Consider the following 15,722-nt stretch of genomic DNA (forward strand, 5'->3'; position numbering starts at 1 on the left):
TTCTGTTGTAATGGCAGCAGATCTCTGAAGACTGTCCTACCGTGTACATATCTGGTAAGGCAGTAGTTTATGGTGTGTCAGGTTTGTATGCTTGGTGGACCACATAAGACCCATGTAACAGTATGTACCCTAAATGCATGTCACCGCAGATGGGCACAGCAGTCGAAATACTGATCAACAGTCTAGTCCTGAGGTAACAGTATTATAGAGATAGCAAAAGGGTTTCAGTCTGTTTATTTGTTTATGAAATAGAAAACAGCCCATGTATTAAATGTTCCAAAATACAAATGATAAAATCCATGGTCCACTCCTGAAATCTTTATCTGCTATTCAGCTGCACGAGTGACTCAGTCTAAAGCGCATCAACGAATTGTCAGGGGTAGCAAACACTACATAAATACAATTTACAATTACTCTCCTGTTCTGTGGTACCACATACCTGTGGATTAGAGAATCATGCAAGACATTTCGCTAACTATCCAAGTACAAAACAATTTGCCCATTTCTACAGGGCTTTCGGCAAATACATCAGCCCATGCTGGAGAGATGGCGCTTCATACCTGAGGTTTGAGATAAAGGCTACTGGTAACTGTCGTTTTTTCCGCCTCCAGGAACATTCATGGCTGGATTATTGCCAGAGTCACCAGAGTCCATTTTCCAGACTGCGCTTAATTAGTAAGGACTGGAGAGATCATTATCTATACTTAGTAATTCTTCCATTCCATCTGGCGAAGAGATGAAATCATGTCAAAATGCAGTGTTGGCCATCAGACCAGATCTATTGAATTAAAGATGTGTACACCCCCAATCAGGAGGGCGGTTAGGAATGTCTATGACGTTTACAGTGCGGTTTTCTATCCAGCCTTCTGCTCTAGAGTTTCTGATATGCGTATCACATCTTTAAGTAATAACAACATTGTAATAGGATGGCAGCGTTTGATATGGTGCTGCCAAAAATAAGCAACAGTCCCAGGACATGTTTTAAGAGCTCTGCACATAATGACTTTCAGCAGGACTTCAAAGCCATTAACATCCAGAGTCACTGATAGGAAGTCTAATGTAGATCCGGGTGGGATATATTTATGCCAGAGTTCTAGGCTATGCACAGGAGATATATTTCATATCATGAATCTAAATGAAAATTATTCATTTAGTCAGTAGTAATGATGAAAATGTTGGGTGGATCTTGGCCTCTGAGACCTATGCTGAATACCCTTAACTAATTGACTTTTATTGCGTTATTGCTGGGCCTCGGGGGACAATACCAACTGTGAGAGACCCTGATGACATAGGTTCCAGTAAAGGTTTAATCAATTGTTTTTTAGTTTAATAGCGAGGTAGCAGCATAGACACAAAGTTGCCAATGGTGGACCTAAGTGATCGGACATCTAATCCTGGTTTGCTCGACAGCCCAAATTTTGTGGTATTACTAAAAGGATATAATTATAATCTCCATGAGGTTAAATTCTCCTGCTATCAGTCTTGATATCAGCCTTAAGTTCTATAAATAATAAGTGGACATTATTGCACTTCCACCCCTGAACAATCTGCCTTCTCAACTTAAACTGTGATGGGTGCAGCTCAGACACCACACAATCATTTGACTGTATCCCTTTAACACACTGGTAACCCTCCGTTCATCATGCTGCATGGCTTCAGAGACCAGGACAACCCTCAAACGTAAGTCAAGAAGATAAAGAAGCATTGTAAAGCTAAAAGGCAGTATCAAGTATTTGAAACCAATGATGATACCAATTATCAAGGTAACATAAAATACTGGCATATCTTAGAACAAATATTTTGGGAGCCACACTACAGTTTGCAGCTGTCAGGAGCATGTTAATTTGAATATTGAGTATGTTTGCAAAATTGGTCCAAAATGACAGCAAATTCAAGTCTTCAACAGACTCCGTTGCTTCAATACTCATGAACCAGGAACTGCCTCCCATATAAAAACAGCTCAGATGCCATGAGTTCAGTGATTGCTTAGTAAGCTTCTTGCAACGAATCTCGCCATCAATCGCCCTGACCTCAACAGATAAGCCACATCTGGTGAGTAGTCTTACCTTGTCGCTATCCACAGTGTTCTGCGATGTCCTGGATGCAATTGAAATCGTATCGGGCTGACTGCTTCCATCGCCCGCACTGTCGCCATCCTCTAGCCCATCTCTGTTAAGAGAAAAAAGCAGGTTTAGTATTTAAAGAGGTACTTTCCACAGTCCAAATACAGATTCAGTACCTCTGAACAGGCTTCCTATACAAGTCCAGCCCTACCCAGAAAACCACTGTCTTTTATGTGAGTCTTGGCATCCTCTCTGTCACTGAGGTCAGGATTTAAAATAACACAGCACAGTCATTCACCTTACTGAAAATAGAAGGCTTTTTCGCTTTAAGGCTGAAATTATCAGCTGGTTACGCAAGATGCACACCACATATTTTCTATAAGAAAACCTTCCATATGCTCTTGAACCGGAAAAGTACTGGACGAAAATAAATATTTTGGTAACTGCCTCTCCTGCCATCTAAATCTTTTAAGTTTCACTTTGTGGATTGGAAACATTGTATGAATTCAGAGATAGCTATAAAGACAAGATATGAGATGAAAAGGGCCAACATGAGTTTAGAAGAAAACTGTCTGCAGAAAAAATAAAATAGAATACCCGTTTTAAAAATCCACTAATGGAAGGAGCTAAAGCTACGTTTTCACGGAGCACTTTGTCTTTTTTGCAGAAGGATCGGGGGCATGAACTGTTCATGTCACGTTTAGCTTCATTTGTATCCATGACGGTGTGGGTGGAAGCTCAAAAGACAACGTAAGAAGCAAATTCACAAAAACATTGCAGTAACTTAGTGAGTTGTTTAGAGTTTTGAAGAGTGGGTGAACCACTATATTTGGAAGATAACGTGCCTACCAAACACATGGATCCCCCATCTCATTTAGCTTTGAGTGAACTGTGGCTTTTCAATGTCAGAGCTCAGCCGGTACTGCTACTGGAAACCCCTGACCTGGAAACACATAGGCAACAGGGTCGCCAAGTCATGACAGTCACTCCACACTTTTTATGGCAGGGTAAAAGTCCATAGACTTCCCTGCCTGGGACCACCATGCAACTCATGGGGACCCTGGGCAGAGAACTCTATAAACGAGGAAAACATCTGGCGTGTCAGAGTTATTTGTTTTCCTTCAAAAACGAACTTCTGCTTTACAAGTCTGTTTGAAAAACTGAAAGCTTTGCCAAGTGGGTACCATGTTGTTTGGTCCTACTCATCAAAGTACATTGCTTTCACTGCCACTCAAAACAATTGTATTGAAATCAGTGAAATCCCTCCTAGACAGACCAGGATCTCATAAGGGCTGGGGATCCTCCTCCAGAAGGGTGAAGGCCAGAGTCGTCCCTGACCTGGTGGGGTGACAATACAAGGAGTGAACAACAGGTCTGTTCGACAGCTGAACTATGAAAACCCAGAGCTAAAAAGAAATCGGATTTGCACGAAAGACTATGAGCATGGCAGCAGAATGAAAATGGAAGGAAAGTATAGCTTATCTGCAATTTGGACGTTGGGGCAGAGAAGGTGGTGTGCCCAATGACACCCACAGAGAGACCCAGTGAGTGGTAACAAATGTGTCATCTAGTGTCTAGTAGTAAGTAAGCAATGGGAAAAAAAGAGCAAGGTATTTACTTTCGGTAATTCTCTTTCTGGAAGTGGCTCTATCTAGCCACAGATTTCTCACTTTTTGAATATTCCCCAGGCATCAGACTGATCTGGAAACTTTTCAGAAGTACCTCTGTGTGCTGAGGGTGGTGCCTTGTTGCTCTGCACTGACACCTGTCTGCTCTGGAAATGATGTGCAGGGCCTAGAGCGGGACCTATATAGGTGGCACTCCCGTGTGCTGACATCAGTTGCTTCTGAGACAGTCTGTATCCCCAGAGGGAGAGCCCCAAAAGCAAATTGGTAGACTGTGTGCAGCTTCCTAGACTTGGGATCATAATAATGGATTGGGTACAACCACAGGGAGGATGAGAGGGTTGGTAAGAAATTTGCAGCTAGATAGTATCACCACCAGAAAGAGCATTACCAAAGGTAAGTAACTTGTTCTTTCAATAAAGACTTGTAGCCGCAGATTTCTCACTTTTTGAATAGATACCAAAACAATATCTATTCGGAGGTGGGTATGTGGGTGGACTCAAAGCATAGGGTCCTGCAGGACCAAGTGGGCAAAATTACCCTCTCCGCGATCTTGAATGTTCAGGCAATAATGTTTCATTCACGTATGGAGTGACGCCCACATAGCTGCCTGGCAAAAGTCTAGGACAGGTACTCCGCATGCCAATGCAGTGGTAGCAGGTTTGGCCCTGGTAGAACGAGCAGGCAGTCCTCCTGGAGGCTGTATCTTTGCCAATGCGTGGCAGATGTAATTGCAGAGCATGATCAAGCTGGAGATGGTTCCCTTCTGCACTGCCATGCCTATTTCGCTTCAGCAAACCCCACAAAGAGCTGATTGCCACCCACTGTACTTTGGTACAAGCCTCTTGTCCACGGAGGGGCGAGGCACAGCTTAGAATGATAGCAGGGTGACTGTTTAAACAATGCGGAACAGCAGCACAACTTTTGGCAGGAAGAATGCCTGTGTCCGAATAATAGTATCAGAAGGAAGAAGCAAATGTGTCAGAAAGAGCATAAGACAGTAGAAGTGAAATTAAGGTGGAAGATTCATAAATGAGACCAAGGAAAAGGAACCACATGATTTAAATAGTACCATAACTGACTCTTTGGCCAATAAGAGGTGGATGTTAGATTGCCCTTCAAACTGCAGTAGTGTATAGTAGGATGCACAAGACAGTCATTAAAACAGAAAAAAAGAAATGTTTGAGGCTATCTGTCAAATGGGGGCAGAAGGAAAAACAAGTCAGATGGTCTCATAAACAGAAATCAGGGAGAAGAAAAGTGTCTCTCCAATGCTTATCAAAACAAGATCAAGGCTGAAGAATAACATATCAGTTGAATTTGTAATAGAAATCAGAGAGAAGAAAATGACAGACAACCTTTAAAGTGGACTTGGAAGGCTCAGGGGTTGCAAGGGATTTTTGATCTCATATGTCAAGTACCACTCTGCTATCCTCGTCCCTGTCAGTGAGTGACTTATATTTTGCTTATAAAGGCAAAATGGTGTCCCCAAGCTGCTAGCATCTCAGAACTGCTCAGTCATAGAAGTGCTCTGGAGATGGAGCGAAGGACATTTGAGCAGGAATATGTCAGATGTTCGTCACAATGAGACTAAATGGAAATCAAAAGGGCGATGGAGAGGAAGCACTTGCTGCTATATACGGGCAATGATCAGGCAACACTGGTCAGCTTCAAGGAAAACGTCCTCAAGAGGTATCAAATTGGTAAATGCTTTTTTAGAAGAGAGACTAATACCTTTTGCTGTTATTCCTCTGCTTGGATGGTGTTTTGGGAGCATGTATTGGTTCCTTTAAAGCTCCCTTGAGGTGTATTATCCGCTCCTGAATAACCTCCCTGATGTTTTTAATCCACTCCTGCTTGGCTTCAATACTGGATGCCTGAAGAAAAAAGATAAACATCAGAGCTTTAAATAAATGACTAAACAAATACCATACCTAGCTGCACCACTGCGCAGCGAACAGTGCAAGGTCAAGGGCACCTTCCCTTAATGAAAATGTCTTCTATTCACAATCCTTTAACACCAGAAACATGGTATTCCTCAACTGAGACTCTGTACAACCTACACACCTTGTACAGACTCATTCATCTACCCCTGACGTGGCATCGCTCACCACCCCGACTTGGAAACCTTTGCTTCTCTCAAGTCTCCTTTTACAGCCAGAGACTTCCAGAATTTCACAACTAGATTCCAAGCTATGATGGACAGAATATCCCATCACTCGCCATACCTCACTATGCTCTCCCAATGAAGACTCTATATACCCAACTCTGAACTCACCCATCACTCTCATAACCTCCAGACCAACACTGATGTTGTATGCCATTCCGTGGGTCCTTTAACCATGCCAGACCTTTTACAGTTCTATCATCCTGACACTCTTTTACCAATTAGTGTATCTCTATGTTCTCCTGTCAACCCAACATTATGTACCTCTTTCTAGTCTGCTTTCTGCTTCTCAAGGACCAGTATATGCAACCTGGCCTCAATCTTCTCTCTGGTCTTTTATCACATGGAAAGGCCCAGTTGGCAAGATCAACATGGGCTTCTGGTGTGATGCACAGAGAGGAAAACAGTAACAGTCCTCTTAGTGGCTAGATTAAGTGGTGGTTTTTGCTACAACCGTGGTACATTTTAGGCTACATGGTTACATTTATTTCTTTTTAAAACATAATTTTAAGTGTATGACAGAGAGCGAACACATTTATTTCAATGCCATACGGTAGCACTCCCCACTAGGAATAGAATATGTGACGTACAAATTACAAGCAGAATTGAGTCTACTTTTCGATTCCTCACTAGAATTAAAACTTGTGGCCTTTTGATTGAACACAGACCCCTGCATTAAGTATATTACTCAGCTGATCTACCTCACTCGTACTGACACTCGCGGATGCAGTTCACACATACTACAGCGCTCTGCATAACTTGCTTCTCCATCTATTCTGCTTTTAAGGTCTCGCTGAGCCCAGCGCATGCGCTGACTCGAAGAGACATTTTGTATGTGGGCTCCAAAAAGTGCTACCAGGCCAGCCTTGAGCTACAGTGCATGTGCGCGGGCGCGCGCCGCACTTACTTTCACTTTAGCAGCCGCACAGCCGCTTTGATCGCGATCACTTTCACTTTCGCGGCTGCACGTAACGCCCTGTCGGACGAAAGCCATGTTTCAGCACTCACTAACACGATATCACGGCGGTTCGGCGATTCACACTGGGGAACTTTTGAAAACTCGTCATCTTTGGAAAGCGTAGCACGGTTTTCGTTCGACAGGGCATTACTGCTTTAATTTTAAGTCTGCGTAGGTTTCACGAGGAACTTGTTTCTCTTTGCTTTTGAGCCACTGTAGTTAGGTGACTGTTTGCTTAAAAAAACTTATTTCAAAGGGAGCATATGAAAAGAACCTTTTCCGCATGTTAGTTCCAGCTGCATAGCCTAACGACCCCCTGCTCATACGTTTAATCAGGGTGTCTTATTGTGACAAACTATCTTTCCGTGGTTTACATCGTATTGTAGTTTACCACCTCGATTCATGGGCCAGAGACCGGGTATGTGCTGTCACTTGCGAGATTTCTTGTTTTAAAAAAAAAAACAATTGTGCTTAGAGCCTGCAAATGCTTTATAATTGGTTGGCTTCATCTTTACTCATTTCCTTGCTTCTCATTGGTCAATGAGTACCGGTGGTACTTTCTTCCTTATGTATTTGTCCCTTCTATGGAGCTTGTGCCAAGTACTGCTGAGTTGTTTTATTAGTGTCCTTCCGCTGGTCGCTCTCAAATTCAAGCACTTTTGGTTGGCTCTTGCTTCCTCGCCATTGTTGTTACCTCATCGATATTGTTTGCCCGTTGTTCCCTACACCAGTTCTCCTCCCTCTTCCCCTTGTTGTTAGTTGTCCTTCAGTCGTTGCGTACACACCTTCCCCTCCCGTGGTTTTCACAGGAAAGACCCCTCATATGCAAAGAATGTCCACGCTGCGTGCCTGTCACTGTGCAGATACGTGGGCTTGTGCACCTGTTGCCTTGTTATGTGTTTTCACATCGCCTGATGCTCGAAAAAACACATTTTGTTTACGGTTGGGGCACCCAGAGTTAGTCTGGAAGAAATGTGTATTAGGCATGTGGCTATCTGTTAGGCGAAAGAAATTAAATAGAAATATTTAAGTTGCTGAAAATAGAACTAGTTGGCATGTGTGCCATCTGCCGGTTTAACACTAGCATAATTATTGATACCTTTGTAAAGGATGCATGTGGCTGATGTTTAAAACAAAAACACATCGAACAAGAATGATGGCCCAGTGTGCATTATGGATATAGTGCAGGACTGTAGAATAGCTATTCGCGCATGTGTCTGTATTTACGAAAACGTCGAATTTCAGACATCCAGTTGTGAAACTCTCACTTTTAATAACATCCACGAGATTTACCTGCACAAAGCCGATGCATTTCTTATGTTTGACAGCATTGGCACGAGAACCACTTTCTTAGAGATGCAAGAAATAAAAGCACATGAAAAAAACAATAATACTTTTGGATACATTTCAGGGTGTGCATATTTAAATCAAACGATTTGGGTGGAATGTACGAGCCACCTGCTGGATTTGGACTTCTATAATTGTCAACGAGTTTTAAAAATGTTTTCAAGGCAAATACGTGAGATTGCGCTAAACTCCTGAGTATTCAGAAAGAAAATTCCAAACAAAAGCATTAGTGCTTCGGTTATTTTCAGTACAGCATACACGACGATGAACATATCAGGGTAATTTATAATTTTTATGCATATTTTTTACAAACTTTTTTAATTCATTTTGTACAACAGAAAACAGCATAAATATGCAGGTCATGTCCCCAAACGTACATAAGGAGTAACATCACATTCACAGATTACAGCAGTACAAGTAGTATAGCAGTGTGCACGGCAGAACAAAGGCAGCAGAAAAATTAACAACCAGTAAGGGAGCAAGACATTTTGAATCCAAGTCATCGAGCCCAGTAAAAGGCAAGTGATACAGCAATGTCATACATGGTTGGCACATCTATTATACATCGGCATAGGCACAAAATCACAACTCACCATCTGAGCCATCCTCTGAGCCAGAGTCACCCTCATCAGTAAACCTATTAAGTAGGGACCCCCACAGCATAATCGTGTCCAAGGGAACCTAATCAGGACGGGTAAGGCGCTTGTGTATCTTCTCCGCCACCCTCTATTCTAGAAAATCACGCAGCCACGAAGACCTTAGAAGCACTCGAGTAATCATCCACCCAATGGCTATTCGCCTGAAAGTAGCACAAGCTTGTAGGGAATCTTTCATCCTTTGGGCTTCACCACCACCCTCAGGAGGCATGCCAGCGGAGTTAGAGGGATCGCCAAGACCATTGCCCTCACAATTATAGGCACCATCTCCTTCCAGAATCCCTGAATCCCGAAACAAGCCCAGGCCAAATGCAAGAGAGTGGCCCCCAACACCCCACACAACGTGCCTGCCTCCAGAGGTCTATCCTAGTCCGCTGCCTACAGGTCACATAGATGCGATTTAAACAAGCATTTGCAATGCAATAGGTCTCGCATTTTAGCGAGTTTGAGCTATGGACATTGTAAATGACAATGCATTTTATTTATGTTTTGGTTTTTAAAACATAAATAAAAGGCAATGTCATTTATAATGCCAATAGCTTAAACTCGCGTAAACGCGAGACCTATTGCATTGCAAATGCTTGTTTCTCTTTTTGTAAGTAAAAATCTTGTCTGACCCACTGTCACGCTCTAATTATTTATTTTCTGCATTTCCTCCTTTCAAATGTCCTCCTTTTATTTCCAGCTAATTTATTTTTTCATTATTTTACATTTATGTTTCATTTCCTATTTTCTAACTTAAACCTCTCTCTCTGTTCGTTTCTTTTGTTTCCCTTTTTTGACTTTCCCGTCCCTTTTTTTTTTAAAATAAACTGCTCATTGTTCTGCAGTTTCTATTCTTATTATTACCTCTACATCATTATTTTTCTATAGTCATTATTTATAACTCCTCCTCCTTCACGGTGCATTTTGCAATCTTTCCCTATCCTATTTCCCCCTCTTTCATTTACTTGTTGAGTGCACATTCTGCACAGAGAGCATCTGCCCAGAAAAAGGTACCCAAATCCTACAGATGTATGCCCTTGCGCTGCGATTACCTAAAGGAGTCAAATACGATGCATTCATAAAAATCCCTGAGTAGCACACAAAAATCTCAGATGCATGCCAGAGCCAAGAGTTAGGGCATTTTTATTAGGCATGGTTGGCATTCACTGCTGTTGTGACAGTGTTGAATCTGCTTTTGATCTCTGCCTCTTCCCACTGGTCTCTTGCAGACCATTTCCTTACTCGCCCATCACCCCTGCTGTATAGTTTGCCTCTCAGCTTTAATATCACCTCTATTAAATCAGTGTCTCCATTCTAATCATTCTAGAATCTCAGTTCTCACTCTTTACCTCTTTCTGCCATGCTTCACAATATTCTCGTCCAAAACAGACCTTTAATCTCAACTTTCCTTCGATAGATCTCCCTCACCTGACTGATTTATAATCTATCCCGGCCTCCCCTACTCTCATTTCACACTTTCCAGCAGCCACCCACTTTGCTTAACTGCCCTTAAATGTCCTAATTATTCCCCCTTATCTTACCCACCCTACTCTCACTTACCCCTTTCATGCACCACTACTCCTTCCAGTTCTGACTCAGATATTGCCACTTTCAGTCCCTAAATGATAAGTCTTCTCCTCTTCAGTCTCTCAGGTCAGGCACCCACCATTTAGGCACTCAAAGCTCATTTACCTCTATCACCTCCCACTCCATTCTACATAGACATTCCTTACACACCCACACCTATATTCCATGTTCCTAGATTCTCTGTTGACATTTGCTACTCTCCACATACCTAAATATGTCTCTTACCTAGTCCAATCTCCACATCGCTATGCCTAACCCACCCCCCATCAATTCTTATAACTCCCATCGCCATCTCAGCTTTTCTCCTTTAATCCCTGACCCCATATAAACCTGTTGCCTTTTCTCAATTATTGACCTGTACCGTCAGCATAATGGGGTTATAATTAGGGCTCCCGCTTTTATGGTATTTATTTTTTGAAAATTTCGGTCTGTATTTATCCATATTTATTTTGTGTTTTGTGAAAAAATGAAGCGGGAACAAGTATGTTTCTACATATATTTAACCGAAAAAATGTGCACTTATGCCTGAACCACTGACAGGTTTCAGTGATATAAACACACTCCGATGATAAAATATGCACTCATAAGAAAGCCTTCAAATTTTAGTATCAAGGTTGTGCATATCTATTGCTGTTTAAGGCTCTTTACTAAAATTCCTTTATTTTGTTATCCCCCTTTCCTGTCAACCTGCACAGCTATTGGCCTGGCAGTCTCGATTAACGGTATTTAGAATGACTCAACCCAAATTCCTTTTTTATCCACATTTAGAAGTAAATACAGACAGAAAAATAAATGTTTTTCTGTCGGTATTTATTTGTAAAAATCAGTAAAAACCGAAAACAAGGAGCCTTAGTTATAATATGCTGTAATTCTGGGACATTCCTCAATACTTGCACTCTCCAACACAATTCCCTTTAGTAAAAATCATGTCAATGTGTGACTATTGCTTATGGGGAGAAGAATAGTAAGTATACCCAGGTATCAGAGGTAATAATGGTCTCCATACATCCAGTAACCCGTGCAATTGCTTATGTTCCAGGATAGAAACACAAGTTTTAACGATCCCTGTGTGCGCCTGTCTGTTTGTGGAGCTTCTGAGAATGCCAATCATGAGTGAATGTTCCATCTCCCATTTTGCTCTGAAAGGGATTGTTTTCTTTACTCAAGGTGGGAAGTTTCATAAATGATTATGAATGCTGGACAATATATGGCAAAGCTATGCTCAGTGCCTGCCCACAACTTGCGACACTGAAGATTTGGGCTTCACTGAGTTGCTTGTTTGAATTGTCCCTGTCAGTCCCTGTGTCTAGCATGTCATCTCTAACTCATGAGGATGAATCCATAATTTGCTATTTCATCACTAGCTTGATATTTCATGCAAATATTCAGTGATATTCTAATTGATTCACTTTCTGTCAACACACTATGTAGCTTCTAGCAATATCTATTCTTGCGTTTGCTTTTCTGTTCTTGGATTCCGTATTGCTTTGTAATGGAGCAAATATAGGATTGTGATTGGACTCCCGCACCCTTTTGGAATGTACGGTTGGAAGGGTGCCATTGTCCTGTTTTCCAGATTATACTTTTTTATAGGCGTTGGCTACTTGCTCCAGTAGCGACTTACAGTAGTTTTTTGGATAAAATACTGACTAATTTGTAGAAATGATTTAAACAATACCTACCACATAGAATCTGCCCAGTTTCCAGCAATACTCATTAACCGGTAGTTTACCATATTCTTAATACTACTAGACCTTATAATTAGGGCTCCCGGTTTTATGATGTATAGTTTTTTGACAATTTGTCTGTATTTATCCATATTTTTTTTTATTTGATCTGTATTTATCCATATTTATGTTGTGCTTAGCATTTAAAAACAAACAAACACGAAGCTGCAATGGATATATTTCCACGTTTATTTAACCAAGAAATGTTTACTCATGTTTGAGTGGCCAAAGGCTTTACTTATTTACATTACAATACGGTCATTCCAAACCATTTGTACTGTAGATCAGCGTGAACAGATGTACTGCCAAAGGTATTTAAGCTTCATTAGGAGATCTTTTTAAAATTTTAACTCCCTTACCGGTCAACTGCACAGCTATTAACTTAACTCTCATGATTAAGAGTAGTGCAAATTGTCTAAGAGATAACCTAATTTCTGTATTTATCCGAATTTCGAAAACAATACAGATGGGAAAATAGATGTTTTTCTGTCTGAATTTATCTGTTAAAATCTGTAAAAGCGGAAAACAGGGAGCCTTACTTATAATACACTTTTATTTAGCACCCTGCTTGCGACATAATTTTTCATCACTGGCGTCATTTGGTTTGAAGTGCAGGGGCTCTTTACATCTCTTTGTCTGTCCCTATGAGCACTGCTCTAGCACTCTGCATCAGTGCCAGAACTGCTAAGTCCTAAAAACACACAAAACAGAACTTCGGCTGAAGCCTTCCATCTTGGCAGTTGCTGAAGCCACTATGAAGGACTGCTGGAACTATAATGGTAGCCTTTCTTCTTTCCTTTACTTTGTCCTTCTCTTCTCCTGAACCTCACTCTCTTTATGTTCTTGATCACACTGCACACTTTTTTTTTTACCTCCGATCTAGTGTGCCCTTCGTTTCCCACATTTTTACCACATAATTCTCTCCTTATCAGAACTCTACTTACTCTTCATTCTCTACTTCACAATGTCTCTTCGCTTGCTCCCTCACATCCTTCTTCGTACCCCTCCACCTTCACTCTTCATGCCTTATTCGACTTGCTATTCTTGCCCCTTTGCTCCTCACTCTTCTTGTCTGCCCCACTTGGTAACACTCCTCTTGCCCTGCCACTTTCGTTCCTATTATCTGTTCTACTGACAGTATCCCTCATACCATCTACCACTCATCACAAATTCCCTATCTTCTTTATCCCACCCATTCTCTTACTGTACTCGCTCCTTTTACTACATTTTTGCCTTCATCTTACATTCTCTTGATGAGCTCACAATCCTAACACTTTTACTCAATTCACTATTCCTTATGCTTTATATATGTTCTTTTCTAAGATTCTTTCCTTTCTCCAATATTATTATTAATCTCCTGCTGCCCACAACATATAGAATTACACGCCAACATCTCCAGCCTAAACAACAACCCTTTTTGTCAACGTAGCAAAACACACAGAGGAGCAACAAGCACAGCCAACAGCACTCACTTTTAACACAGTTTTGTTGTCCGAAGAAGGCGTCCGGCCAGACCACAGGGCAAATTTGCAGGGATCTCCTTCCACGTGTTCCGTCACACCCAGCTCTGAGGTCTAGGAAAAGGCGACAAACGCTTTAAATAGAACAGAGACTTATTTGATATTTTTCCCAAGTTTTAGCCTGACAGCACTGAACTGGAGCAGAGCTCCTAACGTTGTCAGCATAAGTAACATCAATCACTATATTTACTGTTAAAAAATATACACGTCTACAATGAGCTATGGACGGCTGCCAGCATATGGCTGGATATACAAAGCTACCATAAAAATGGGTAAAATGCGATTGTGTGTTTTTACCAACTTCAATTCATTTTCATGCGAGTTGTGGTCAGAATGTACCTCATATGCAAGATGACGTTGGTTTGAACTTGGGGACGGCTTTGCAAATATTTCCATAAAATGTTAATGTGATTTTTTTACCAGAAAACCGCACTTCCAAAGGACATATCTTGAAAATAGTGGAACCATTCTAGTGCACATCTGCAAATTTTCATCCGACTGATCCAGAGGCAGCATCTCATAATATTAGCCTTGTTGTCACACTTCTGCTGATCTTTGACTGACTTCAGCCAGTTCTCAGTCAGTCACATATCTTTTGCTTCATTTCCGGAGCATAAAAATATGCATTTAAAACAGTTATATATAGACATTATTAAAAGACAACAACAATCAGTTCATCATTAAATAGTTCACGGGTCTTACAACTTCTAAAAAAAATTAATAATAGCAAATTAAACATAAAAGCACATAATTCGTAAAAAAACACTAGGACCATTCTTAATTGTCTCATGTGATTCACAATTTGTGGTGGTGGTGTGGAGCAGCGGGCAGGGCAGCTGACTTCGGAGCACAGGGTTCACAGTTCAATCCCCGGCTCCGGTGGCAGCTCAGGTCAGCACTATGTGACCCTGGGCAATAGCTCACTTAATTTCCACGACGGCCCCCAGCGCCTTGAAACCCGTAAGGGTGAGTAGTTTGCGCTTTACAAATACGGATTTACATCTACAGTACAATTTCCGTGTGACCAGCGCATAAGTGGAACAATAAAGTTCTGCCTCAGGTAACAATAAAACGTACAAAAAAACATACGGTGCAAGATAGTCTGTGTGGACACGCTGTGGCATACAGAAAGCTCGAGCTCTTGCGATGAGTAACAATCTGGAGGAAAACCCATTAACGGGAGGTAATTCAAGCGAAGCCAAGTGAGAATAAAACGATGCTGCAAGATCTTAATTAATATTAAATAAGACTGCAAGTCAGGTCAAATAGGAAGAGCATTGTAGTGAATAACAGCATGTTTCTGTATATTAGCTTTATACTTCTTTTGAGAGTAGCCGTAGCGAAGAATACCTCCTCCAATCACACTTATGTCAAACAGGTGGTAGGAGTATTAAACTATTTCGGGCATCCCCATTTCCTCCAAAGAACATTTTACATATGCTAACCAGGGAATCGCTAGGGCATGCTTTAAGTTTATACAATCATGCAGGATCTGTTGATTTAATACAACCTTTTCCCTCGCCCACATCGAGTGCCAGAGAAATACTGGTGCCAACTTAATTATATCTGTAATATGAGGCACACCCAGCTCATTATAAAACCTTATATTTAGACAGGATCGGGTAAGGCTAAAAGCTTCTTGATAAATGTACTCTCAATTCGCTGAATCTCACCTACATCTGCCATGCCCCAGAGCGTCACCTCATTGGTAGCTGTGGTAACGGACTTCGCTGCGTAAATGCACAGAATCTCCGGTATGGGTTGCGATCCAAGTTTCTTTGTAAGGTTGGACAAGGCTAGTATAGTTTTTTTCTAAAGTCAAAGCCGTGTTTGCAACCATATTTTTCCACAAATACTTAGAATCGAATAAGATACCCAGATAAGAAAAGGTCTCACCCTCTTCCACCCTACAATTTCCAATATGAAATACAGGCCGCTGGTTGGGACGTTTCCCACATACAAGAGTGAAAGATTTACTTTCATTCACCTGGAGGTCAAACTCCCTCATAATGGTTGCATAGTCCTCTATGAGACGCTGTAGAGCTTGACTGGTTTATGCTATGGGCATAGCATCATCTGCATAGGAG

The 15,722-nt window shown here is 41.4% G+C and overlaps 1 protein-coding gene across 8 annotated transcripts in view; it reads right to left on the minus strand.

Moving 5' to 3' along the window:
* Nucleotides 1-15,722, minus strand: part of KALRN (kalirin RhoGEF kinase) — a 1,569,312-nt gene that overhangs the window by 454,938 nt on the left and 1,098,652 nt on the right. For all 8 annotated transcript variants that reach the window (XM_085647304.1, XM_085647302.1, XM_085647305.1 and 5 more), the window contains exons 31-33: nt 13,588-13,689; nt 5,423-5,565; nt 2,067-2,169 (exon numbers count right to left, since the gene is read on the minus strand). In XM_085647304.1, coding sequence (XP_085503430.1) covers nt 2,067-2,169; nt 5,423-5,565; nt 13,588-13,689 — 348 coding nt within the window. The remainder of the gene's footprint in view (nt 1-2,066; nt 2,170-5,422; nt 5,566-13,587; nt 13,690-15,722) is intronic.

The sequence above is a fragment of the Triturus cristatus genome, chromosome 3_2 (genome assembly GCF_964204655.1).
Source record: "Triturus cristatus chromosome 3_2, aTriCri1.1, whole genome shotgun sequence".
In the NCBI taxonomy this organism is placed as follows: domain Eukaryota; kingdom Metazoa; phylum Chordata; class Amphibia; order Caudata; family Salamandridae; genus Triturus; species Triturus cristatus.